The following is a 26,131-nucleotide window of genomic DNA, read 5'->3' as shown; positions in this document are numbered from 1 at the left end:
ACATGTCATATACTCATATTAGAGACGCTACCGAACTTGCCTCAAAAATGATGGTTTTAACGCCGTTTTCAGTGGTTCCGCTTAGTCGAATTGCTCTGCAGTAGTTTTTGTTACTGCCGTGGACCACTGCTTGGCTACGACTGTGGGCCTTTAACACTTCTATGAATTCCATTCGAGTCAGTATGATGCAGGAGAATATTAATATCACTTGGTGACTCGTGTTGACTAATTGAATTTCCTTTTCGATATGTGCTGTTGCCGATACAGTCCTGAATCAGAGTTTGAAATCCGTACCCGTTTACTCCAAAGTCCAACTGATTGAATGTTGATGTCTGGCTTGGGAGCTCTCCCAAATCCACACTGCGGCGATACTACCAGTGATGGAGCGCCGACGATAGTGTCGAGCCTAATTTCGGTCCATACTCCATGGACCATGGACCAGAGGCATTCGATTTGCCAACACAGGGAAAAGGCGCGCTAAGCAGCGATGGGTGATTTCGCTGAGCTGCGACCTGGGGGGGGGGAATCACTAACTAATAGGGGCATAGGTATGCATATCTGTGCATCCAATATTCCACAGCTACAACAATAATGTAGCCGTCTTCCTGATCCTTATGAAACACCAAACGAGAAATCGCTGGCGACATGGCGGAACAGGTAACAACAAATCGGCACCAATGATTTATGCGCCGTTGAGCTAAAGAAAGCAGACCGATCGGACATCGCCCTATAAACGAGTTGGACGGGCTGGGAAGCTCTCATTGCTTGGGAAAATCAAGTATTACCTTAAATGCGCTGTGATTGGTACTTCCGTCCCGTCCACGTTCCTTTTGCAGCCAGGTAGCTAACACTTGCAGTCCCGATCCCGCTGCTGTTCAACATCATCCGCGCCACGACTGTTGCCGCAAACCGTCGGTTGACCGTCTCCTCCTTCGCCGCCGCTGGCTTCCTTCGAACGCTTCTCGAACAACTGTCGCCCGAAGAAATCCAATACTATAATCCGAATGCTTGCGACACATACCATGCGTGGCTCGAAGAGAAGTCTAAAGATCCGCAGGTAAAGAAGTTCCCGGGGCTGCAGGAAAAACTCTCGGTCGATATCGAAACGCTACCCAATGGAAAATCCTCAATATTCTGGGTTGGAGATCGTCGGACGTGCAAGAAGGTGGTCTTGTTCTTTCATGGCGGAGGATACGTGTTTCCACTACTTCCTGGACATTTGGAATGGGCTCTGCGGTATGTCGAGGAGACGCTGAACACGAAGAATGAGTTTGCTGTTGCTGTTCTTCAGTACACGCTCGTTCCGTCGGCACGATACCCATCGCAGTTCGCAGAGGCGGTCGACGGTCTGCAACACCTGTTTGACAGTGGGTTTGAACCGAAGAACATCATCATTGGAGGAGATTCGGTCGGTGGGCAGATGGCACATGCTTTGTTGGCTCACGTTGTACGCCCACATCCTGCTGTCCGAAAGATTGAACTAGCACATCCCCTCGCCGGGGCGTTTCTCGTTTCGCCGTTTGTGTCCTTGAATACCCAAACAGCGTCATATCGGTCCAATGCACCTATCGATATGCTGTCGGCGCCTATTATTCGGGATACCGCCCGCAGCTTCTTCCACGGGACGAACGGCCACGAGGAGATCAAGGAGGGCCTGGGATGGTCGTTCCCCATGGATGTGCCGGAAACTTGGGTCGACTCCATGGGAGCCGCGACGGGGAAGATTTACATCACCGCAGGCAAACATGAAATCTTTGCGACAAGTTGTGAGGAATATGCGGAGCGGGTCAGGGGGAGAAATACTGGCAGCGTTGACGTCACCTTGGAAATTGGAGAGAAGGAGGCTCATGACTTCATCCTTTTAGAAGGCCTCCTGAAGCAAAAGGGGGATGCTACGGAACGGATGCTGAAATGGGCTATTGAAGCTATCTCCGAGGACTGAAAGTGCTTTCATCCAGTTTAGCGGTTTATACTTGTAGTTGACATTACTCTCTAAATTTACAGTCTCTCAACCTTTCCCTGTCCCTTGCAGTGCAGTATATCCTTAACCTTACTGAATCGTAAAATGCTCCACTCGCTAATGATACGGTCGTCCATTTGCATGGTGTAAACTCTGCATACTCTCCGACAATTCGATAAAACCACCGTCGTTCAGAGTATCCCATTTTCCTGTTCCCCCTTTTGAACCTTTGGCACCCTTGCTCGGAGCCAGATCATGACTACGACTACCCATGCTTGCAGGGGTCATTTGACTGTTTTTCTGAGTTGACCTCGATAAGCCCGGGAATATCTTTCGTAGAAGAATGCCCATCGTCGGTAGACATGCGCAGATGATCCCCACATCGACTTCAATGACCGTCCAAATTCCAAGACCATACCATTCTCCTACAAATGGTTAGTCAAGAGCAACAAATGCGCCTTGCATGACTTACTCGATGGGTTGGTAGTGTCTCCAAACATCAAAACTTGAGATAATCGAACACAACTGACGCCCGTAATACTACATGGTCGTTAGCAATGCGAGCAGGCGAAATCCGGCCAAGACTTACAAGAATCCCAAGCTAAACATGGACAAGACAAGCGACTTTCTGGCCCAAGACAGCTCCAATTTGAAGAGCGCAGGCAAAGGAAGCCCAAGAACCAGAAGATCAAGGAATATGTTGATCGATGCTTGAGCATATACCATGCTGTTTACATTAATGCAAGTCCCAGCATGAAGTCCATCCCACCGAGTCCATGCAAAGGGTACAGGTGTGCATTGGAAGGCATAGGCGCTGCTAAACGTAATTCCATAGGCAAAGCTAAGTGTCATGACACCGTAACATATTATACGAAATCGCTGGGAGGGGAAGATCCGAAGGTAGAAGAAGATAAATGATGCTTTTATGAACGAAGACATGATGGGATAAATGACCTCGGTGGCATAAAAGTCCTGCATCTGTCAGCTGGTAGGTTCATGTCCCTTGAATGCTTCCAGAACCTACCCGAAGTAGTAAAGTAACGTCATCTGGCGTGACTTTCCAGATGTCCATTCCGAGACCATGATATCGAGCTAACTCATCAGTGGATGACACTCCATTTGGAGTAGGAAACACGAACATATAGTGCAAAATATAGTAAATGGGACGAGCATAACCTAGACGTAGGGTTCATGAGCGAATGCGAGCCTTTAGATGCAATTGAGTTGCAACTTACAGCGGAGATCGCCATACAGGCATCGTCCAACCCGACGGTTCTTGGAGATATCGACTTATGCCGAGCAATGAACCTCAAGATCACCAGGACCCAAGCAACGATATTCAAAGGCAGATAGAGGAGCACATCGGGCCGAGTTCGAATCGGTTCCTCGCATAGTACGGCCGTCGCATTCCGTGTTTCTATGCTGGTCAGCGTGGCAAAGGCCTCTTGGGTCGGGGAACGTACCAAGAGCCTCGATGAGAGTGCAACTGGATGTCAAGCATTCTTGTATACTAGCTGCGAGTCCTTCATTTGTACACATGCAAGACAAATCAGTCGGGTTACAGAAGTTGGGGACAACGGTCCCCATACAACCAACCTAGCGATGTCAGCAGAGTTACGGGAACAGCAATCAGTGAAGTGAGTCTTACGGCGCATGTTGAGATGCCGGAGAGCGGATTCGTTTGCGCAGAAGCCAAAGGGAGAGACAGTGCCAAAACCAATGCAAGCCTGGTCAACTGCATCGTGACTCCGGTGAGCAGTCTATCATCTATGATCTAACGTTGTCCTTCAATGGAAGTTCGAGGAGAAGAGCCAGTGAAATACAAAACCCATGCATGGCCCGATTGCTGCGGGATATTTAGTCGACTTCATGACTCGTGGACGAACCGCGATTATTACTGAATTCTATGGAGAGGTTCTTTGTCGGCGATTTGGCATCATGCGATTTTCGTATGGGGTAGAAAAGTGAGTTGGGAATTTGTTAGCCGAACTTGTAGGGAAAAGCGCCAAATGCCAGTGCCTGGATCATGGATGATGCATTATGTAACTTCGGTCTTTAGAGCGAGACTAAGTGGGTGTCTCATAGACGTTTTACAAGGGAGCGTCAAGCCGTCTATTCATCCGAAGTATAATTGCCTCCGGTTGTTATGGTTCCAGGCCGCAGGCCTGCTCCCTTGGTTGTGGCTAAAGACGTGGCTAGTGGATTATATCAGAGAAGCAAACAAACATGGTAACACAGCATTAGGGCATTAGAGAGGAGAGTCACTATCTCGCGCACAAAGGTGCCGGGAGATTTCTTCTTTCTCTCTCTCTCTCTTCAGTTTAGATTAATGGAACTTGGTAATCGCAGACCTTGCGCATCCAGACCGTGTCAATAATTACCGAAATATCTACCTGGTAGTTAGCCAGCGCGTGCGGTATCCACTAACAGTACACATACAATTTTATAAAGCAATACCACTTATCAGTAGGCAGTATGATGTACGGAGTATCATGTATGATCTGATACCATAGTAAGAGTCAGTGTCCTTACATTCAAATCACCAAATGTTTATGGCTGTATGTCTCGACTCAACCCAGTTCCATGTGCATACAAGACAAGCGTCAATCGATGCAGAAATCTAGAATTGATCGAAAGACAACAACGTTTTATTTGACGACGATCTCTACTGAATCCAGGTTTAGCCTAGCTCCCCAGTCCCCACCCTGAAATCAAACATGTTTGTCGAAACTTGGTAACTTGGCTGTTGGCATGTGCTCAAGTACCTCTAAGTCCACCGTTAGTAGATTTAAGTACAGTATGAGCCTCAGTACGAGGTCCGGTCGGGCCGTTAGGCGTCAAGACCAGACGATAGACCGTAGACGTGAGACGAGGGTTCCCAGTCCACAGTCCTCATGTCAAGTCTCGATCAACCGAATAAGTGCCCGAGTGACCCTGCCAAGATTACGGGTTAATCCGCTACAATAGAGCCGATCCAGCGAAACAAAAGTCTGCAAAGGGGCCGGAAACTTGGAATTGAGTCGTGGATGTGTGGACTGAGGAACCTCACATCCTCACCTCAGGTGTACTTATACTATCGAATGCCAGGGAGAATCGATGACGGCCTGGATGGACGTTTCATAAATCGCCTTGCCTACATGTCCGGTCCATTCATATTCCATTAGTCGGTAGTATTAGAACATGACTGGCGGTCTCAAATCTCGGTATGCGCCACCAGCCTCCCTTCAAGGCTCAGGCCAAAGCTTCAACGTCGAATAATCAGCATATCAAGATTCCAGAACGATAGAGAGGATGGAGATTGGAGAACGAGTGAATGACTTAATAACCTGCATTACGGCTTCGTACTCACACCGTGACACAGTCAAACAGTCTCAACATGATTGATTCATCGGAAGCCCAATCGAGTTGCCGAGTCTGGGTGTGTAGGTATCAAGGAATTGGCCTGATATCACTGTGATAATATGAGACAGATATCTGATTGATCACCAAGTGACCGAACACCCATGTCATTAATATTCACAGGGAATTTGGTGCCACTTATGACTTGTGCCACAACCCCAAAGGTTTCCTAAGGGCCAAGTCCTAACGCCTAACCGCTGGAGCGGCTTGCACGGCTGAACGCCAACTGTTTCTGTTGACGCGGCTCGGCGGCTCTCTCCTGACGTTTCATAATTCGTCTGCTTCATTTTCTTCGATGCTGCAACGCTGAATTCAATATCTTCCATCCGCCATCCCTTCCTCTCCTCTCTGTACATAGGGAATACCCTTCTCTCCTAAAACCCCTCTATCGGCTCCGTCTGTTTTGTACATTCCTCCGTGCCCCTCCCTTCTTCTCCACGCCTCGGACCACGTTACGCACGGTCCCACCGGAAGCAAAGGAGCCACAACGTCGATTAGTTGACACGAATCCCCATTTCGTCGAGGCGTTCCTCAGCGCGATTGAGACTCACACAGGACTAAGCTGCATCCTGCGACTTGGCTCCTCACTCGTGGCTGCTCCTTTGATCGAAAGGAGTTGCCGCAATCATCGCCGCAATCCTGGATCCCAAAACGGAAAACCGAGATCTATCCTCGGAGGAGCGCCAGACCACACCATCCAGAATGGCGGGAACTCAGCGATATGCCCGCTACATTGTGTTTGCGATTGCGGTAAGTTCAGCGGTCATGTTAAGATGTTTGTGTATCGCGAGGAAATACCCTTGGTACTAACAATCGATGTCTTTAGACCTTAGCGTTGATATTCTACTTCACTTCATCCGGAGCGCGGACTCGGATACAAAATGTTGGCGATATCATACATGAACAAGGGATATCCCACACACCATCCGCGCCATCCGCGGGCGGAACGTCGGAGAAGCCGGGGACAACTCCAAATCCTCCGAAAGGACTCCCACCTGCGGCGGCCGATGGTTCACGAATGAACGCGACATTCGTAACCCTGGCCAGGAACACCGACATCTGGGAGATTGCCAAATCCATCCGCAACGTCGAAGATCGCTTCAATCGGAACTATAACTACGACTGGGTGTTCCTAAACGACGCGGAGTTTGACGACACATTTAAGAAGGTTACTACCAGCCTCGTTTCCGGGAAGACCAAGTACGGGCTTATTCCCAAGGAACACTGGGGATTCCCGGAATGGATCGATCAAGACAAGGCGGCAAACGTGCGCGAGGATATGCGTGAGAGGAAGATCATCTACGGCGACTCCATCTCATACCGACACATGTGTCGATATGAGTCGGGATTCTTCTTCCGGCATCCGCTCATGCTGGATTATGAGTGGTATTGGCGCGTGGAGCCGTCCATCGAACTGTACTGCGACATTCAGTACGATACGTTCAAGTATATGGCCGACCATGGCAAGAAGTACTCCTTCGTCATTAGTCTTTACGAGTATGTTGAGACTATCCCCACTCTATGGGACAGCGCGAAGAAATTCATGCAGAAGCACCCGGAACACATCGCAGAAGACAACAGCATGCAGTTCTTGAGCGACGACAACGGCAAGACCTATAACCACTGCCATTTCGTAAGTATGAAGAAAACCCAAAGACGATCCAAACTGACGGTTTCAAGTGGTCGAACTTCGAGATCGGCGACCTCAACTGGCTCCGCTCGCAGGCGTATCTTGACTTTTTCGATGCCCTGGACAAAGATGGCGGATTCTTCTACGAGCGATGGGGCGATGCGCCTGTCCATTCTATTGCCGCAGCGCTCATGCTCAAGAAAGACGAGCTCCACTTTTTCAACGATATTGCGTACTATCACGTCCCATTCACCCATTGCCCGACTGGAGAGCAGTTACGTATGGACCTGAAGTGCCACTGTAACCCCAAAGAGAACTTTGATTGGAACGGATATTCATGTAGGTCATGTTCGCCCCCTGGAACTAGTGACGATACTGAAAGATCGCAGGCACGTCGCGGTATTTCGAACTCAATGGAATCAAGAAACCTGAGGGGTATGAAAAGGAGCAATAAGCTCCCTTTTCCTTCCCACATGTACGAGCCCTGATCGGTTATTTTTATTTCCTTCCCGCCTCTTTCGATGGTCCCCCGTACTTCCTGGTCTGGTCACTAACGGTTCGATTCCTCGGTTTAAAGCGCCCCATGGTCCAAAAAAGATCGCATCCACTTTGTCATTCGCGCCGTCAGTTTCCTGGTCTGCTGCATCGTTGTTCTTCAGCTGCGCCGACGGAGTCGACGGTCTCGATTCAATCTGGACTCCCAATCACGAAACGGCCCTAGTACTCGGCACTGGTTCGGGGCGGGAAAGGCGATGGATGGAAAGACAACGGCGGGAAAGTGGGGTTGAGGGTTAATCTCGGCGTTTCTGGTTTCGCAAATCGCATTTCTTGTCCGTCTGGACGTCCCTATTCTTCCAAGAACCCACATGCACCGGAGCATGGAATCATGAGTTGATTCGATGCCCGAAGAACGACTCTTGGATCCCGCCTGATCTTTCTTCCTGGTTTACATCGGGCATATCTTGAAAACCCTGGTTAGCACCTGGCGCCGAATCCAGCCCGATCCTGGAGATAGCCCCGATCGTGGTGGCTCCGAGGCAAACGCCGATCATCTTTGAGCCTGACAGGAAGACATGCAACGGGGATGAGCACCTTGTCAACAACTTTGAATCTGCTGATCGCCTGCAGCGGCGGTCGGGACGAGCATCCACGCTCCGAACGGGCTGGATCTTCAAACCACGCTGGCACCTGGTTATCCGACAATAGATTTTTCATCACGCCTTGTGATTCTTTTGCGAGTGGTATCTGGCATCTGATACGGAAGGTGATGAGAATGGCATCCTGGGGATCGGCGTTTGGGTATCATGTCTAGCGTTGTAAGATATGAGGCAATTAGAATCGCTGGCAATCGGGAGTATCTGAACTCCTAGTCTTCGCACCATGTCTACCATGATTGGGGTGTGATTCGTTTGGCAAATACCAAGGACCGTACGGCAAGCATAGCAGCACCCATTCTTCACAGGCTTGTATAATTCCCTCAGACGGGACAGCGGCACTTCTCCGGCATCATCCAGAGAGGTAATTTTGTCATACCGAACGAATAGGGAAAGCCGGAGAGAACACTAGAATGGGATTGACCGGATATCCACAGCTCTAACCTTGTATTGGCAGGCGTTCCGATTCCTTTCCCTAATGGATGGTAGCGAACTACTACTCAAATGTCCGAGGTCTGTGCGGAATTAATTTATATTTGTTCAGTCGATCAACCCAATATCCCGCCTCCGGATGGGATACCCGATAACCTAAGGTTGAAGTCAATGTGCCCTAGATCTTATACGGTTAGCGCATGGGACGACATGCCAGTTTCGTCTTGTTCCTTCGATTGAACAACCAACTAAAGCCTTCATCACCAGCTATCAATACGATCTGAGGGCGCATGGCAGTGTTGAGCATCTATTGCCTCCAAACGTGTCGATCACCCCACTTGCTCTCCCCAAGGCCCAACATGAAGACGTGTGAAGCTTTCCCCGCATTCATTCTCCTAGGGGCAGATATCTCCGCCAGTCCAGCCAGCCCGTCTAGCCACGGCGAGCTATTACAAGCAGGTGGGTGGCCAGAGAATTTTAAAGAACGATTTGTGAAGCCAGTTATCGCTGGTAGTGCCGCTCCGGTTCAACTCCGCGTCTGGCGCCCTCGCTGGCAACACTCCACAGGGGTGGCGTAACATTTTGGTAAAATACCTCGGTGCTGTATTTCAACAGGAAAGAACCTTCTCGATAGAGGTCTTAGGACAACTGAGTACCTACAGAGCGTGCGGGCGGATGAACTTGACCATACGCACCATGTCGTAGTGACATTCATGACCCCACGACCCACGCCTATATTTGTACATTTTGATATCACGAGGCTACGACTGCATGTCTGTGCATTGGCGATTCAAGCATGACTTGCATACTAGGTGAACCCCTAAAAAGAGGAGCCCGGTATTTGCTCCAATCGTCGAAGAGCCTCGATATTAATTCTGACAGAGCCTGGCAACATCCGCCTTGCGGCCTACTCCGCCATCAGTTGCTTCATCATCTGGCCCGAATCAAACCCTCTGTCACTGTGCGGGGAGAGAAAAGTCGTGCATCCCAAACCTGGAGTGGACAAGCCCGTTGCAGATTCCGCCACAACGCCGAGGAGCTGACCACTGACAGGTTCACGATTCCACGGCATGCAGAACGTCCACGCGAAACCTAGATGCCAAGCGGGCTGTGATGCGGAGAATGTTTGATTAAACATCACGCATGTAAGAGTGGTTCTCTCTCCTTCTGATCCGGCAGATGCCACTACACGATCGACAGGAACAAGGAAAATGCCAGAATATCACGTTGTCGTGGATACTTGCATGGAGTTGTGCATCGATTGGATCAAGCATCGGTGTGAGTAGAGCCAATTCGTCTGAAAGAGCCGGGATAGTGATGAAGGTCGAGTTTCGCCCATTACCTATACTGACAGCCTTCATGTGCAAACGGTATCCGTCGCGAGTACCCTTGGGTCCTGTTGCAACTTGTAGTTCCCAGAAAGGCTCCAAAGACAAACAGACTCTATCGTACAGCCAATCGCGATAATATTATTCCTCCACGATACGGGGTTCCTAGGCAAACTGTTACCCAAATGCAACTGCCGGTGCATTAGATCTTGTTGATCACTGTGCCAGTACGTGGGGACGAACCAGAAGGATTGTAGATGTTTCTAGCTCCCTTGCTCAAGGCCCCTGCAAAAGATGCACGGCACAACGTGAGTGCGATCCATTTGGCAGGTGTCAGACTATAGGTGCTTTGTCTAACGACCAGCTTGTTCTCTGAACATGAACGAGGACACCCCTATCTTCCGTAAGACTCGGAAGTAGGCTAACTATCCGATCTTTGATGTACATTAAATCGTCCCCGCGATGCAAGTCTAAGCGGTTCCCCAGCCTCGGACTGGTGGCATGTCGTCAGTCGGACTGTTCCCTTTTCCTACCCTATTCAACTTTCTCTCCGCTTCCTGTCCTTTGAAGTTTGAACTCCTCGGTCAAATTCCATTTTCTAGGTTCTTCATTTCAAGAGGGTGGTTCAAAATAGCGCCCCAGTCAAGGATCAAGACCACATCAGTCACCGCCACCAAGGGTTACGTTGTTTTGGAGCTCCACATTCTTCAAGCTCAAAGGTATATGATGCCACGATAATCTGAATAGATTAATCGACAGGGCAGCCGAATTTACCGACCAAGTGAGTGCCGTGGTCCGAGTCGCATCGCATCGTGATACGTATCTTGGCCTGGTCTCTAGAGGAGTACGCCTTTGTCTCCATGCCCTCTGGACTCCGACTGGGCGGGAGGACATGCATGGTAGCAGCACTGGGGGGAGAAGATATCCTTCTGAGGGGAAGAAAGGCCGGCTGAGCAAGGTATAAAGTGTCTCCTTTTCCCATGATAGTGGAAGAACTCATCCTCCCAGACAATCACAATCAACCCAAAGGTTTAAGACTGTCCTCAGAGCCCCAGCTATCCCTTTCTAAACGTTTGTTCGATCAACTTTGAAGATGAAGTATCTCAACGTTGTGGCGGCGCTCGCTGCCCTGGCAATCGCCAATCCACTTCCTTCCCCCGCGGCAGCCGAACTGGAGGCGCAATTTGAGAATGCCCATGAGCTGGTGAAGCGTCAAGGCAGCACCTCGAATGAACTAAACAGCGGAGCTTGCAGAGACTACATCTTCATCTTTGCTCGAGGCTCCACCGAAAGTGGTAACATGGTACGCGAGCAATTTTTACGGCTCTATGTCTAGATGCTCATGACTGACACTTATTCAGGGTGGCACAGTCGGTCCAGCCACTTGCTCTGGGCTGAAGAACAGCTTCGGCTCCTCCAGAGTTGCTTGCCAGGGCGTTGGACCGCAATACACGGCATCCATTGGCGACAACCTTTTATCTGAGGGAACTTCCTCTGCAGGGTACAACAACGCCATCACCCTGTTCAACCTGGCGCAGAGCAAGTGCCCGCAATCTCTCGTTGTATTCGGCGGCTACAGGTACTGGACTCCTATCGTGAACACTCGGTGCCAATCTGGTCACTAACCTTTCGATCAATAGCCAAGGAGCCGCCGTCATGCACGCTTCCGTCCGTCGCCTGTCAGCTTCTTCCAAAGCTCGTCTGGTTGGGGGTGTTCTCTACGGAGACACTCGCAACGGCGAAGACAATGGCCAGATTCCCGTACGTACCACCGTATCATTACCCGAAGAGCACTGAGCACTGACTGAAATCGATGATAGAACTACCCCCGCGATGATGTCCTCATCATCTGCCGTGCAGACGATGGTGTCTGTGGTGCTGGTCTCACTGTTACTCTAGGCCATCTTCTGTACACCACTGACGGCAGTGTTACGCGTGGCGTTGGCTACTTGGCCAACAAGATTCGTGCGGGTGCGTAGACCGCAGGTGCAATTTGTTCGGATGAAAGGGACGCATGTGAATGGAACTCTCGTTTAAGCGGGCCGAACCGGTGATGATTTAAACAAATATCTTATGGTGGTGTGGTTCATTGTAAATAAAAACGGTTACTTGCGACAGGTAGAAGAATGTTACCTGTTGCCATGATGTTGGTGTAGTCCTTCACGATGTGATAGGTTTGAAAACCCCATGTCCACACCATTTTGCGTCCCATTCCGAATATTATCCAATTCCGCACGTATTCGTATTGGCGTGGGATATTTTTATTATTTACCAAGAATTTGCGCAATGGAGTGATATTACCCCAGATCTTGGCTATTGTTGGGCCCTGGCAGGAATATATTTCCCTGCAGTCCATGAACCCCTGGTCTGTGGCCTCAGAGTCTATACAGTGAGTATAGACTCTAGTATATTAACAATTAGGGCCAGAATCTCCGGGCAGATTAAAGATGACCAAGCCAGTCGGAATGTAGGCATGTCGGATTTAGGGAACAGACAGCGCTATCCACTAAGCGAAGAGGTGACGCAATAGCGAACTACTGATTTGAAATCATGTCCGAGTCCATAGTGAATTCTTTGACTGACTCAAGCCCTGCGTTTGGAAGAGACCGCGGCTTTCTGCTGAAGCCATGTCGTTTCTCGATCTCGACAATGATGGAACCATTCATAACATCATTGGAAGCACCACCCAGTCTCTCCAGTGTCCTTCAATTTGAAGCCCTATGTTCACAAAATACAGGTCACCACTGGGAGGCGTGCTTGTCCCCAAGGTCACCCACGGTTTATAGTGTTTCCACTTCCTTTCGGGTTTGCCTCCGTGTACTCATCCCACGCCCTCGCCTTCATCGTCTCTTCGTCTGCCTTATCCAAGTCGTCTTCATCAACTTCCGGCCGTATCCCACTAGCCTCTCCACCGCCCTCGATGATCCCACCCCGCTTTCTCTCCTCTTCCAGGTACTCGTCGATGCTCATGCTCGGGAGTGTGTGAGATGGGCGGAACACGCCGTCGCGAAGCTGGGTTCGCTTGTCCAGGAGAGTGAAGGGCCGGAGGGGTTTCCCCTGAGCGGAGAGAATGGGGCCGGTGTATTTTCCAAGGCCAGCACCGCCCAGGCCGGAAACCAGACGGTCGGAGTAGGCGTCTCCATCGCGGGATTGAGAGCGGGCGTCAGCAGGGTTGGAAGCATTTGAAGGTTCAGAGGGCATTAGAGCGAGGATTTGCAGCTCCTGTGATATAGATTCAAGGGAGGCGAATGTGTGGTGGACAGCGAGACTAATTGAACCTAAATGAAGGGAGCGAATAGTGGAATCTTCCGTCTGCGCCGTGGGATTTTGGCGTAGTTGCTGCGGATATTGTTAGCACCATATCCTGTTCAAAATCGAAAAATAACTGGTAAATTTGTACTTGGAGCCGCTGCTTTAAATCTTTCTCTTCTCGAAACCGCGCAATCTTCGTCTCTCTTCGAGCTGAAGCATCAGTCGTGGATGCGACTGAGAACCGGTCAGGTCCATCATGATACTGCTCCAAAAGCTTGCTATCTGATTTAGATAACAGATCATATGCGTCTAGGAGTTTCAGAAAGCTTTCATAACATGATCTTGCGGCCAACAGGTTTTCCTTCCGCCGTTCGATGCCGGTCAACCGCTGGACCAGCTCCGCAAGCTGGTGATTGATAAGGAAATATTGTAGGTCGCCAGAGGAGACATCTTCTAGTGTTTCATTCGGGCTGAATAGAGATACTTCATCGGCTATTCGTAAACAGTCTTCGTAAAGTTTGATGGCCGATGAGAGGGTATCTTGATAATCCTCAGTATTGCTGTTGCCCAAGCCTTCCAACTCTTGCCGCTTTGCTTCTGCGCTCAAATAGACGCTTCTCAGACTTCTCTGCTCTTCAGCCATGGCTATGGTTCTATATAGCGGGATGTTTAAGAGATTTTAGAATTATAATCACTTGAGTGACTTGGAAGTGGGAGATGGATTATGATGATTGATGAAAAGCGTCACGTTGTGGCGGTGGAATTTCTGAAACAGGAACTGCAGTGCTGTGATTACGGTACTGAAGTGAAAAGCGCCACAGTTTTAAGTGGTAACACAAACAGCCGCACGACACGTGAAACGCGATTCTGATAACCGGAAATATTATCAAACGTGTCCATTCAACGGCTGGCTTTTAGCCAATATCACTCTGCAAAACTACACCGCTTTTTGCCTGCAAATCTCGTAAACACCTGAACATGTAGAACCCTCTATCCAATGATTATCGACCATGGCATCAGCGCTATCGCACGGGCTCACCAACCCTCCACTGCCGAACTGACAGAACCTGCGAAGGTGAAATTCAAAGACTCACAGCAGGATGTTCTAGAAACGGACTCAGATCAAGGTATTCAATTCATCAAACAAAATTACTTGCAGCCTCAAATATCCTTACCTAAAGTCTCTCCGTTTCTTTCAAATGTCACTTGTTTGGAGAATTTGATCTCTCTCAGTCCTTCAGAAAGTTAGAGTATCGGTCGTGTGGCCTCTCTTTGACCTCCCTCTTTGACTGGTCACAATGCGTGGTGCATATGATGTTACGGGGGTGCCTCGTACTCTTTATCGTCCGGTCTTTGGACCTAAACCTCCTCCTAAAACCCAGTCTCCTACAAATCTGATTACTCTTCAGTCTGATCCAAAGGACCGAGTCACTGGTAAACGGGAGGATGTCCGTCTCTTCTTCTCAAGACCATTCTAACGACAGTGACATAGATGACTTGATTGCGGGGAGCAGTAGCGAAGATGAACCGGAGTCGCCCAATGACCTTGATCAATGTCGACTCACCCGTGCCAAACAGCGGGAGATCTTCAAGGCATTTGTAGACGAGCAGAGCCGCGCTGTGACATTTGAGAAAACCGAGAAAGCGGCCGGGGAGATCGATAATGAGGTTCTTTCCACCAAAAGACTACTTGAACAGCAAGGCGGGGCTGCTAGGATCATATCGACTCCTAGGGAGTATCAGATGGAGCTCTTCAACCGGGCAAAGGAGAAGAATGTCATTGCAGTTCTAGACACTGGCTCCGGTAAAACGCTGATCGCCGTGATGCTCCTTCGTCACATCGTTGATGAAGAACTGTCACATAGAGAAAACGATGGCAAGAAGCGAATTGCCTTCTTCCTTGTACGCTACTAGCACGGGGTTTTCTTGCGATCTACTGATATCTTTAGGTCGACTCTGTCACTCTTGTCTTCCAGCAAACCAAGGTGCTCCAAGTGAATCTGGATCACAGCATTGCAAGCCTCTATGGGGGCATGGGGACCGACTTGTGGTCCAAAGCTACATGGGAGGAATACTTTGATAAGAACATGATCATTGTCTGCACGGCGGAAATTCTCCTACAATGTCTTATGCATTCCTTCATCAAAATGGATCAGGTTAACATCATGATCTTCGACGAAGCTCATCACGCTAAAAAAGAGCATGCATATGCGAGGTAATTGTCGACTCATCATATCGAAGAACCATAACTAAATATAGGTCTTAGGATAATTTCGGACTACTACGTCACAGTTCCAGAGGATGCCAGGCCTCGTATCTTTGGGATGACGGCATCTCCTGTAGATGCAAAGAAGGACGTACTAGGGGCCGCACAGCTACTCGAAGCGCTTCTTCACTCCGAGATTGCCACCATATCTGACCCAGCAGTGCTGCAGTCGAACGTCGCTAGGCCCGAAGAAATCATCATCAGATATGACCAACCCCTCTTCACCCGGTACACGGAGCTCCACTCCCAACTCAAGGGCATTCTTGGGGATTTGAAGTCGTTCCAAGGACTATCCGACGCAGCTCGAACTATTTCCCAAGAACTGGGCCCGTGGACTGGCGAATGGTATTGGAAGTTTGCTTTGGACGAGGAACAGACATCTAAAGCGGAACGTCGCACAGATCGATCTCATCAGAAGCGTGGCATCTACTCGGTCGAGGCTCTCGATGCCGAGCTTGCAACCATTCGCGAGGCATCCGAAATCGCGGCAAACCACAAGTTCGCCCAGCCCGCGCTGAGTGAAAACTTGAGTGACAAGGTAGCGAAACTCCATACGGTGCTCGAGAAGAACTTTTGGTGGGAGACTGATGCCAAATGCATTGTGTTTGTCGACAGACGAATCACCGCGCAACTTCTCTACGAGATTTTCTCTTTCCCCCAATTTGGTGGGAAATATCTCAGGTGTGGCATGCTGGTCGGAGGTGGCTCCAAACCAGGGAGCTACAAGCAATCCGTCAATAAGCAGTTCCTGTCTGTTACCAAGTTCCGAAAAGGGGAAATCAATTGTCTTTTCGCGACATCCGTCGCAGAGGAAGGCCTTGATATCCCTGAGTGCAACATTGTCATTCGCTTCGACCTTCCGAAAACAATGATTCAGAACATTCAATCCCGCGGACGCGCACGTCGTCGAGACTCTAAGTTGGTGTACATGGTTATGAGTGGCACTGATCAGGAGCTATTGGTGTCTGACCTTCGTGCACATGAGGTAAGGCGCCTATCTAGCTCGGGGAGTTTGTATACTTCAGTGACTGATACTTCCTTTCAGAATCAAATGAGGGCATTCTGCCATGCGCTGCCAGAGGATCGAAAGATAGGTTTGGCCTTCGATACTGACCCCAATAACCAGGAGAAGTTCTATGTTGACAAAACTTCCGGCGCTAAGCTCACTCATAGTATGGCGATGATAAAGCTTCAACATTTCGCTGCCGTCCTTCCAAAGGAGAGCGATGAGCCCGACCTTCCGGTCTATTTGATCCAGCCCAGAGGTGGCGCTTTCGCCTGCGAGATAATCCTACCGTCAGGTTCGCCGGTCCGGCGAGTGATTGGAAAAGACAAACCTCGGAAGATCGAAGCCAAACGGTCCGCCGCGTTTCGAGCGTGCCTCGAGCTTCGGAATCGCGGCGCTCTCGATGAGCATTTTCTCCCAATATATCACAGCAAGGTCATTCCCAAGATGGCGAACGCACTTCTTGCTGTCAGCTCCAAGAAAAAGGAACAGTACGAGATGCGTATCAAACCGGAGATATGGTCTTGGGGATATGCGGTACCCATCACAATCCATTTTCTGACTATTCTCGAAGTCAAAGGCACGCCGACACGAAAGTACAGTCCCATCGGCCTGGTGACTCGTCGACCAATGCCGGACTTCCCACCGTTCCCGCTCTATCTTCTTGACGGAACTCTACTGATGCTCCAGCCGCGATCACTTCCGGTCGAGGTCGATTTCTCCTGGGAACAGCTCTTGAGCGCAAAGGAGTTCACGCTACGAATGTTCAAGGATCTTTTCAACAAGAAATTCGAGGACTGCTTTGCAAAAATGTCCTATCACGTAGTTCCTCTTCTCGAAAATCCCAGTGCTCGGATTCAGGAAGATACTTTCGAAAACTTAGTCGATTGGAAGCTCCTCAAACACGTCATGGGCACGAAAGAGATCTCCTGGGATGCGAAGATGCCAAATGAAGAGCTTACCAATAGGTACTTAATCGATCCATGGGACGGTAGTCGACGATTTTTCAGTATTGAAGTGGATTCGACCAAAAAGCCCACAGACCCTGTACCCGAGGGGTGTGCAGCCCGTGCAAAGTATAACAGCAGCATACTGGACTACTCGGTTAGTCTCTGGAAGAAGGCCCGAGCGAAGTCGACTTGGAACGCCAACCAACCCGTCATACGATGCGAGAGGGTCTTACATCGTCTGAACGCCTTGGCTGAACCGAGCGAGAAGGAGAAGTCTGTCAAGACCCGGGCTTACCTCTGCCCTGAGCCGCTCAAAATCTCAGCAGTAAGTTATTGTCGAAGAGGAATCAAGGGCCTTGCTAACCTGGGTAGATCCCGGCGGAGTATGTGACGACATTGCTGCTTTTCCCAGCAATGATCCATCGGATCGAAGACTATCTCATAGCCCTTGAGGCCGCAGAATTGATTGACATCAACATCAGTCCTCAGCTCGCCCTTGAAGCCGTGACTAAGGATTCGGATAACAGCGACGAACATGACCGCGACAAAGTTGAGTTCCGATCCGGGATGGGGAACAACTACGAGCGTCTGGAGTTCATGGGTGACTGTTTCTTGAAAATGGCCACTTCCATCTCCCTCTACTGCGTATGCCCGGAAGACGATGAGTTCAGCTTTCACGTTAAGCGAATGATTTTGATCTGCAATGCAAATCTGCTTCACTCTGCTAAGATGTTCAAGCTGTACGAGTATGCCAGGACGATGGCCTTTTCTAGGTTCGTATCTCTTCTTTCTACCTCTCTGGAAGAGTGCTGACGGCTATTTAGACGACTGTGGTATCCCAAGGGTCTCGCTCTGCTTGAGGGAAAGAGGACGGGGAATGAAGCCATCTTGCATAAGCTTGGTGACAAGTCTATTGCGGATGTTTGCGAGGCGCTTATTGGTGCCGCGTTCATCCAACATCACAGACATGGAGAGCCATGGGATCCAGATCGCTGGAATGATACGGTTCAGGCAGTGACCAAGCTAACGACCAATCCCGATTCCTTCAAGAAGTTGAATGGCGAACACATGCACGATGCGGTGAAGTTCGACGACTACAGGAAGTCTTACCACCACCCCAAATGGGCGCAGAAGCAGGCTAACGCGTCTCAACGTGATCTTTTGGAGAAAGTCTTCAAAGAGCACCCTTACCGCTTTCAAAACGCTCGTTTACTCCGCTGCGCATTCACGCATGCTAGCATCGGAACCTTCGAAGGCATCCCTTCGTATCAACGCCTGGAGTTTCTTGGGGATTCGCTTCTGGACCTAGCTTGTGTAGAATACCTGTTCTACAAGTACCCGACGAAGGATCCGCAGTGGCTGACCGAGCATAAAATGGCGATGGTATCCAACCAGTTCCTGGGCGCACTTTGCGTCAAGCTGGGATTCCACCGCCATATTCGTCACCATAGCACCATGATGCAACGAGACATCCAGAACTACGTCGAAGACATCGAGGCAGCCGAGAAGGAAGCGAATGGGGCGAAAGACTACTGGGTCAATGTAAAAGCAGCCCCCAAGTATCTCCCCGATGTCGTTGAAGCGTACGTCGGCGCCGTCTTCATCGACTCTGACTTCGACTACTCCCATGTCTACAACTTCTTCAACTGCAACATGCTTCCGTATTTCGAAGACATGGCGGTATACGACAACTTCGCGCAAAGCCACCCTACGATCCGCCTGCACGCCTTGCTGAGCCAAGACCTCGGCTGCCGTTCATACCGGCTCCTCGCCTCCGAACTTCATCACGCTCTGCCGGGTGTGGAACTGACGGACCGAAAAACCATCTCGGCTCTCGTCGTCCACAACACGATTGTTGCGCATGCGACGGCGGCGAGCGGACGGTATGCGAAGGTGGCGGCAAGCAAACGCGCGCTGGAAGCCCTGCAAGGAGTGTCATCGCAGGAGTTTCGGATAAAGTACGCTTGCGATTGCCCTAGCGAATTCGAAGATAATATGGGACTTGTGGAGGCCGACGGCGGGGCGCTAGCTGCTGGTCCCGACGTTGCCTTGGGGACGGCCTGCTGAATACCATACCTGGTAACATCGCAGGAGAACTGATCGGAATGTGGGTAACTATAACGATGAATGAGCTTTCGGATTGCGTCTCAATAGCGTTTCAAACCAGCCGCTTCGTTCGATGGATAGATGCAAGACTCGGTACGACAATGGATGGAAGGATATCGGTGTCATTAGCAAATGGATAACATTTCGGTTTGTCAATACATTACTTGAACCCTTAAACGGTGATCGGTAAATTGCATCCATCAGAAATCCAGGGTATTATAACAGTACATATATCTCTCTTCACTTGATGAACTCCCGCTTGTACCGGACCATCTCTCCCCCATCGTCCAGCACTATCCGCTCTCCGACGATCTTGTATCCTCGCCATCTCGGGATGAGTTTCACCCACAGCAGCCAGTATACCACTCCGAGGAGAAGGACGCCTACGCCAACGACCGGGAAGGCGAAGAACGGATATCCATCGGGGTCGGAAACCCCCTTCGGTGGAATGAAAGGGACAATGGCCAGGAACGCATTGGATAGAAGGAAGATTAGGATGAATGGGAGATAGGAGTGGAAGGGAGATGTCCAATTCTCCGTCTTGGAATAATGGAGGTAGATGAGGCCACCAGCCACAAACGTGTTGATCCAGGCGCCAGGGTACGTGTACCTAAAGGAAATTAGTCCATGAATAGTCGATAGGAGAGGGGTATTTGCGCACAGGTTGACAATGAAGTTGTAAGCAGGACCAGCTGGCGGTGCAACTAGGACGATAACCGTCACGATCCAGTGAAGGAAGAGCTGTTCCAGAAAGTCAGTATATCAGTAGTCCTGACAATTTCGTCTCGAGGGGGAGGATTACCGAAGCAGCAGGTGCATTGAACGGCTTGTTCGACGCCCATAATTTGCTCAATGGCAGCAATCCCTCTTTGGCAAATTCTTGATTGACTCGAGAGTGAGCAAAACTGACAGCCAAGACATTTCCAATATTGCTCAGCGCCACAAATGCCGGCAGACTTCTGGCGCCTGCGCTGTCTCCAAAGACGTTTTTGAAGAACAGGCCGGCAACAATGACTTCCGAAGTCGCAAGATCAGTCTTAGGGATTGCCGCAAAGTATGCAACGTTGGCAAGGACGTAGAGAATAGTGACGCCGCCGACTGCAAGTGGAGCGGCAATTTTGAGAGTTTTCCTCGGGTGTCGGAGCTCGCCCAAGACATAATTGGCATTCTCCCAGCCCTTATATGAGTAAACAATGTTCAGCAACGCATTGGCGTATGCGTAGGCTCCGTGGTCGCTGTACTCCGGACCCGTCTCTTGATGGAACGCGTTGTCGAAATTGTGCGGGTTAGGAACGCGGCGATGGCCAGCCAAGGCCGCAAACCCGGAGAAGACGATGAAGATTAGGATGACGACCTTGAAAACGCCAAGGACATCGAACAGTCGCATCCCCCATTTGGGGAGGGTAGAGTGCAACACTACCGCAAAGGTGATGCACCCGATAGCGATTCCTCTTGCGGCCCAGCCGTCCGGAGCGTCGCTGCCGGAGGCATAGAGGACGTACCGACCGAAAGCTAGAGAGTTTCCGGAAGAAAATCCGAGCAGGATCATTTGCGACAGAAATATGCATGTCGTGAGAAACTTCGGGCGCCGATAAACACGTTCCAAATAGTTCTTCTCTCCTCCGGAGAGGGGGATCTGCAACCCGAATTCGAGATACACTGACAGACCGCAGAAGGTGATGAGGCCGCCGATAATCCAAAGGAAGATACAGATGCCTACGGAGCCGGTAGCAGCGAAGATAGACGATGGGGTTGAGAAGACTAGGTCAAAATGTTAGTAGAGTTCTAGAACTTCTCTCAATATAGTCCATATGTACTCACTTCCCGTTCCGATCATCTTATTTAAGATCAGGAACACGGCACTGGTGACTCCAAGTTTCCTATTCTCTTGGAACTGAAACTTTTGCTCATCCTCCACAATTGCGCCTCCAGTCTCGTCACTCCTATCATAGGGTGGAGGTGCTACCTCCACCAAGGGCTTACCATCCGGGACTTTGGTCACCATCGTCGTGGTTCTATTGAATGTTTTTCTGAGTTCTAGTTCTGGATGAATTGACGAAAAGAGATCTGCGTTTCTGGGGATGGGAGCATTTAATACGCAGGCGGCCAGAGTGAAGCATGCAACCTCAGACCACACCAAGGCTTAACAATGCTTAATTTATAATTTATGACCAATGAATGATACCAACCTTGTGGCATTTGAACGTTTTTGGAAGGTAAATGTGTAAGCGAAGGATGTTACGATACTTCTTGAAGAGGCGATCCCACTTAGAATAACGCAATCAATGCCAAGGAGCCTCATTTGATCCAGTTTCATGTGAACCAAGAACCAGGATTTGCGCCTACCGTGCTGATGGAAGGATACCAGGCTGATGTAGTATGCTCTTGCTGAGATTTTGGATAGGGGACAAGCACGCCATCTGCCACCATCGTGAGTTGTACGAGTTGTGGTGTAACAGTAATGGTGGTTTTGCAGAATCGTATGGTTGGGCCAACTAGCGGACCATCCACTCGAACTAGCTGACCTCACAAGTCGCAGGACTCCCAGCTTCGGGGCCAGGAAGCTGGACCAGGGACTGGGCATGCCTGGACATCCAGGCGACCAAGTCGTTGAAGCGACTCTGGAGACAAGGAAGGTTTCCTGATTTGTTTGGTCTATTAATACGGTATCGTGACTTGTCGAATGTCGATCCAAAGGAGAATTTGATAGATGAGGGATCATCAAAGCTCGACAGATTAGCTCCCGCAAGAGTGGAGGCGAGCGCGATGCAGGGGCAGGGCTGTCGACATTGCCACATTGGAAATCTTCTGAGCTCGTGTATTTCTTTTCCAGCGGGTGGCAATTCTCACTCGAGAATAATAATGGCGCTGCGTCTGTTGTAACCTGGATAGTGCACACATCCAAAAATAAAAAATTCCCAATTGGGACACAGATACTTGGAGGAGTGATGTGAAAACCGAAAACTGCGATGCCGAAGAGTACTATAATTGGTAGTGCAATTTGAGTTGCGGATTTGGTTTCTATCGTCAGCTGGAGCCGAAACATCACCGAGCCGAATATGAGCCGAATGCCGATCCTCACGAACGTGATGCGGAAATTGGACCTCAGGCCTCAGGGATGAATGAACTTGGTAGACGATGTGTGTATCATGCACCAGCAATCTTTACTCTTCGTCATGTTTGCAAAATAAGGAGAATCAACCTCAAGGCAATATCAATCATGACCTCTATACAACCGCTGACATGCTACGCTCCTTTCGCCTCTTCCGTCTCCCATCGAGAGCACGACGTGCTCGCCTTCGAACAATGCTTGCGCTTGCGGCCGTAATTCTAATCTTCCTAACTCCGCTCTACTGGATCTACAAGCCACCATCATTCCTCATCCGCCACTTCCAATGCCGCTGGCCCGATGTCCTTTGGCGCGTCGACACAGCGTCGAAAGTCGTGGCCCTGACGATCGATGACGGCCCCTCGCAGTATACAAATGAGATCATGCAGATTCTCAAGGAAAACGACGCGACGGCGACGTTCTTTGTCATCGGATCACAGGTCGCGGGGCGGGAGCCGATCCTGCAAGACTTGATTAGAGGGGGAAACGAGCTGGGAAACCATGCCATGAGAGACGAGCCATCGCGAGATTTGAGCGATGGAACGCTCGCAGAGCAGATTCATACCGTCGAAGACATGCTACGCGACGCGTATACTGCGGTGGAGAAGGAGCCCGCCCCCAAGTATTTCCGGCCAGGATCTGGGTTCTTCCACACGCGGATGCGGAGAATCGTGAAAGCGTTGGGATATCGGCTGGTCTTGGGCAGTATTTATCCCCACGATCCGCAGGTCAATATCTGGCGTGTGAATGCGAATCATATTCTGAGCATGCTGCGGCCGGGGGGAATTATTATCTGCCATGACCGGAGGAGTTGGACCGCGCCGATGCTCAGGCAGGTTATCCCTGAAATCCGGAAGCAAGGGTATCGAATAGTCACAGTCACGGAACTGCTCAAGAATGAGAATGGCTGAAGTTCGATCGATTCATGCTTGTCTCCGTGCGTCTTCCATGTTTGTTTAGTGTCTTGCTTATCGTCCTAACGTCACTGTTTGATTCAAGTCCCAAGCAACTGAAATACTAGCATCCGTCACTACTGATTGATGTCGCTAACCAAGGGTTTCAGTCTTCAACAATTATGTCATTGGCCAGTTGTAAACTTACGCAGGCCTTCTCTTGACCAGGTTTAGGCCAGTGGTTGCGAGAACAAGTCACGCAGGCTATACACCCGATACCAAGGTGTCTGCCGATCAACGATGTTGCAAGGTGTCTGGTGGCGATCGCAAATAATCCACGGGACGAAGGTAGGTGCGAGAAACGGGTTGATAATGAGCAATTGATATTGTTGGCGAAGTTATATGCTAATCCATACGACCTAAACCCCACAGCAATGCCCACGATTTGTACCATGATGAATGTTTCAGTGCCAATGCTGGAGACGTGATCTCCACCATAACAGCAGCTTGCAGAGGAGATCTTCCTCCGATCAATCGGCGACGGGACGCGGAGGGTGGAGATAGCATCCTTCAGTCGCGACTTCAGTGTTGCTCTGTCCATCGTGACACCGGTAGAAGAGATTAACTCGGCCGCAAGTAGTAGGGGGCGTCGCATTCAGATCGCCCCGAATCCAGAAGAGCTGTGGAACCCCGAGGTACCAATGACATACTGTATTTGGATGTTAGCGGCTAACTACTGGCAATACGAACACCTGTAGAGGTAGCCTCGAACATATCCGCACGACCACGACACAAGTAGGGGCTTAAACATCAAGGCCGTATATATCACTTACTCAACCAACCGCCGAAATATTCATCTTCAACGCTCAAGCCTATCGTGGCCTCGTCATAGGTGAAGTTGGCCCAATCGCTCCCCAAGCCCGGGTCAATCTGGACGGTGCCCCACTCGCCATAGATATCTTGTTGCTTAAGGTACATTCCGAAGGGAAAGTTGTGCGTGGCGTTTAGTGGAGCGCCAAAGTCGAACTGCGCATGACGTCCGGACTCATTGAACCAGGCCATTGCATTGGTCCGGTCACCGAGCGTAGTTGCAACCGCAGCGTGTATGCCCGCTCCGTTATGATAGGCCCAGATGGTGTGGTCGGAAAACTCGGTATTGTTTTCATTGGCGGATGTCTTGGTGATCAGGTATGCGAAAGATATGTTCGATGGAGCGGTTAGGGACTGTGGCTGTGGGGTTGCCTCTCCCGACTGTCTGGTGTTCAACCAGGGGGAAGTTTGAAAGGTGGCAGCCTGAATCAAAGTTGGGTAATAGAGAAGAAGAGTGGCAAGAACATTGACCATCAGGAAATATAACGCCATTGTTGAATATATGTGCCTGGACTTAGATTATGAACATGAAGACTTGGAGGGAGAAGTGTGCTTCGGACTGGACGTGTCTAGAGAAAAGTCTGTAGTGAGGCTCTCTATGATGTAACGATACACAACCTTCCGATACCTAGAGAAGTAACGCTGAACCTGTTCCTTTCTCCAGTCCGTCAAGAGCGACTCACGGTGCCGCAACGGATGGGGATTTTCCGTCTGATCGCAGCTTTCTCGAGGCAGGCAGTCCTGCCTTCTCCTCCAGCCGATACCGTCCTGGTCTCACTTTCAACTCCACGATGTGGTCCGCATCATTTCGACATCCAACCCAAGCGGCGCAGATTGAGACTGCGGGTCTCGCTTGTTGATAGCTTCAAAAATGATGAATAAATGACGGATGAAACCCGGGGTTGAGGATCAGGTGAGATCTTGGGTCGCTCGCTTCCGCTGTCCTCCGTCCGCGACCGTACCAGAAGTGTAATCGGGGGGCTGTTGTGATTGCGGAAGCTGCCGGAGCGTCCCGAACTCTGCTCGTGTCATCGGGTCTACCCTTCGAGGTCGAGGTGACGATTGACGAGGCTTTGGTGATGTTACCAAAACATGAACAGGGAGAAAGCGGACCTCAGATGTTGGACGGCGGACTATACGGACCCTTGATGATATCCAGCCAAAGAATACAATGGGCTTCCTATGGTTACCACCTGGACAGAACTTGCTTACTTTCTCATGGGAATATTTGATGTTAATATGCCGCTTCTCTACGGAGAGGATGACAACGCTTTCAGACGACTACAAGATGTGAGACATTGAAACAGTCCGACGACATTAGTATCTTCTGTTGGAAAACTGAACCGCAAGGCCTCGAGTGCCCATTTATTAGGGGCGCGTTAGCACGACCGCCCCGGGAATTTCAATTCGAATTAGGAGCTCTTGAACCTGCTGCTGCGAGGTTTTGGTCTCTGGATCCCTCCCCACCTACTCTGACGAGTCGCGGCATCCTACTCACGCTCCCTATTATACAGAAGGGCAACGTTAGTCTCAGCACTGTCCTCACTGTGAGGCTTGAGTACCTGTCGTACACTATGTCGCTGGACGTGGAGATTGTAACTGGGTAGACTGAAAGAATTCTCTGAAACTGATCATTACTTCTGGCATCGCAAATAACAATCAGTTCGCAAAGCCAAAACTCTGCGTAGCAACCCTAAACAGTTGAATTTTAATACAGTTATATGTTATGAATGTGCTTTATAGGAAGGCTTTGGGATGGCAGTTTGGCTTGCCCAA

General features: G+C 50.0%; 10 protein-coding genes across 10 annotated transcripts; 5 read left to right on the top strand and 5 right to left on the bottom strand.

Annotated features, from left to right (window-relative positions):
* The first annotated feature begins 590 nt into the window (after positions 1 to 590).
* On the top strand, positions 591 to 2,010 carry P152DRAFT_6945 (alpha/beta-hydrolase). Its single transcript, XM_033683174.1, has 3 exons — positions 591 to 657; positions 711 to 804; positions 858 to 2,010. The coding sequence occupies exons 1-3, from the start codon at positions 646 to 648 to the stop codon at positions 1,940 to 1,942; spliced, it is 1,191 nt and encodes a 396-aa protein (XP_033538683.1). The 5' UTR covers positions 591 to 645; the 3' UTR covers positions 1,943 to 2,010.
* On the bottom strand, positions 1,815 to 4,122 carry P152DRAFT_453658 (uncharacterized protein). The gene is made up of 8 exons (XM_033678422.1): positions 3,609 to 4,122; positions 3,424 to 3,556; positions 3,196 to 3,377; positions 3,100 to 3,136; positions 2,985 to 3,052; positions 2,550 to 2,932; positions 2,433 to 2,500; positions 1,815 to 2,385 (listed from the first exon to the last, which is right to left on the bottom strand). The coding sequence occupies exons 1-8, from the start codon at positions 3,699 to 3,701 to the stop codon at positions 2,078 to 2,080; spliced, it is 1,272 nt and encodes a 423-aa protein (XP_033538682.1). The 5' UTR covers positions 3,702 to 4,122; the 3' UTR covers positions 1,815 to 2,077.
* Positions 4,123 to 5,140: 1,018 nt separating this feature from the next.
* P152DRAFT_445201 (uncharacterized protein) lies at positions 5,141 to 7,443 on the top strand (the record flags this gene model as incomplete). Its single annotated transcript, XM_033677837.1, has 5 exons — positions 5,141 to 5,163; positions 5,718 to 6,109; positions 6,193 to 6,992; positions 7,040 to 7,328; positions 7,379 to 7,443. 5 exons carry the CDS (start codon positions 5,141 to 5,143, stop codon positions 7,441 to 7,443), a joined length of 1,569 nt encoding a protein of 522 aa, XP_033538681.1.
* Positions 7,444 to 10,819: 3,376 nt separating this feature from the next.
* On the top strand, positions 10,820 to 11,936 carry P152DRAFT_6776 (cutinase-domain-containing protein). The gene is made up of 4 exons (XM_033683162.1): positions 10,820 to 11,206; positions 11,265 to 11,482; positions 11,544 to 11,664; positions 11,724 to 11,936. The coding sequence occupies exons 1-4, from the start codon at positions 10,997 to 10,999 to the stop codon at positions 11,880 to 11,882; spliced, it is 708 nt and encodes a 235-aa protein (XP_033538680.1). The 5' UTR covers positions 10,820 to 10,996; the 3' UTR covers positions 11,883 to 11,936.
* Positions 11,937 to 12,672: 736 nt separating this feature from the next.
* P152DRAFT_386576 (TAP42-like protein) lies at positions 12,673 to 13,798 on the bottom strand (the record flags this gene model as incomplete). The annotated part of the gene is made up of 2 exons (XM_033675839.1): positions 12,673 to 13,242; positions 13,304 to 13,798. 2 exons carry the CDS (start codon positions 13,796 to 13,798, stop codon positions 12,673 to 12,675), a joined length of 1,065 nt encoding a protein of 354 aa, XP_033538679.1.
* A 437-nt stretch (positions 13,799 to 14,235) lies between these two features.
* On the top strand, positions 14,236 to 19,444 carry P152DRAFT_426555 (dicer-like protein-like protein 1; the record flags this gene model as incomplete). The annotated part of the gene is made up of 6 exons (XM_033677272.1): positions 14,236 to 15,057; positions 15,105 to 15,370; positions 15,422 to 16,406; positions 16,467 to 17,702; positions 17,750 to 18,150; positions 18,202 to 19,444. The coding sequence occupies exons 1-6, from the start codon at positions 14,602 to 14,604 to the stop codon at positions 19,442 to 19,444; spliced, it is 4,587 nt and encodes a 1,528-aa protein (XP_033538678.1). The 5' UTR covers positions 14,236 to 14,601.
* Positions 19,445 to 19,723: 279 nt separating this feature from the next.
* P152DRAFT_463348 (amino acid transporter) lies at positions 19,724 to 21,488 on the bottom strand (the record flags this gene model as incomplete). Its single annotated transcript, XM_033680490.1, has 4 exons — positions 19,724 to 20,093; positions 20,145 to 20,224; positions 20,286 to 21,244; positions 21,305 to 21,488. The coding sequence occupies 4 exons, from the start codon at positions 21,486 to 21,488 to the stop codon at positions 19,724 to 19,726; spliced, it is 1,593 nt and encodes a 530-aa protein (XP_033538677.1).
* Positions 21,276 to 22,686, bottom strand: P152DRAFT_6580 (uncharacterized protein). Its single transcript, XM_033683142.1, has one exon. It carries the CDS (start codon positions 22,527 to 22,529, stop codon positions 21,642 to 21,644), a length of 888 nt encoding a protein of 295 aa, XP_033538676.1. The 5' UTR covers positions 22,530 to 22,686; the 3' UTR covers positions 21,276 to 21,641.
* Positions 22,687 to 22,789: 103 nt separating this feature from the next.
* Positions 22,790 to 23,503, top strand: P152DRAFT_387692 (nodulation protein nodB; the record flags this gene model as incomplete). Its single annotated transcript, XM_033675893.1, has 1 exon — positions 22,790 to 23,503. The coding sequence occupies one exon, from the start codon at positions 22,790 to 22,792 to the stop codon at positions 23,501 to 23,503; it is 714 nt and encodes a 237-aa protein (XP_033538675.1).
* Positions 23,504 to 23,759: 256 nt separating this feature from the next.
* P152DRAFT_6602 (uncharacterized protein) lies at positions 23,760 to 24,949 on the bottom strand. The gene is made up of 2 exons (XM_033683144.1): positions 24,319 to 24,949; positions 23,760 to 24,194 (listed from the first exon to the last, which is right to left on the bottom strand). The coding sequence occupies exons 1-2, from the start codon at positions 24,845 to 24,847 to the stop codon at positions 24,016 to 24,018; spliced, it is 708 nt and encodes a 235-aa protein (XP_033538674.1). The 5' UTR covers positions 24,848 to 24,949; the 3' UTR covers positions 23,760 to 24,015.
* Positions 24,950 to 26,131: the final 1,182 nt, after the last annotated feature.

The sequence above is a fragment of the Eremomyces bilateralis genome (assembly GCF_010015585.1).
Source record: "Eremomyces bilateralis CBS 781.70 unplaced genomic scaffold P152scaffold_1, whole genome shotgun sequence".
Lineage (NCBI taxonomy): Eukaryota > Fungi > Ascomycota > Dothideomycetes > Eremomycetales > Eremomycetaceae > Eremomyces > Eremomyces bilateralis.
The sequence above is the reverse complement of the archived record's forward strand: the minus strand, read 5'-3'. Positions and strand labels throughout refer to the sequence as shown.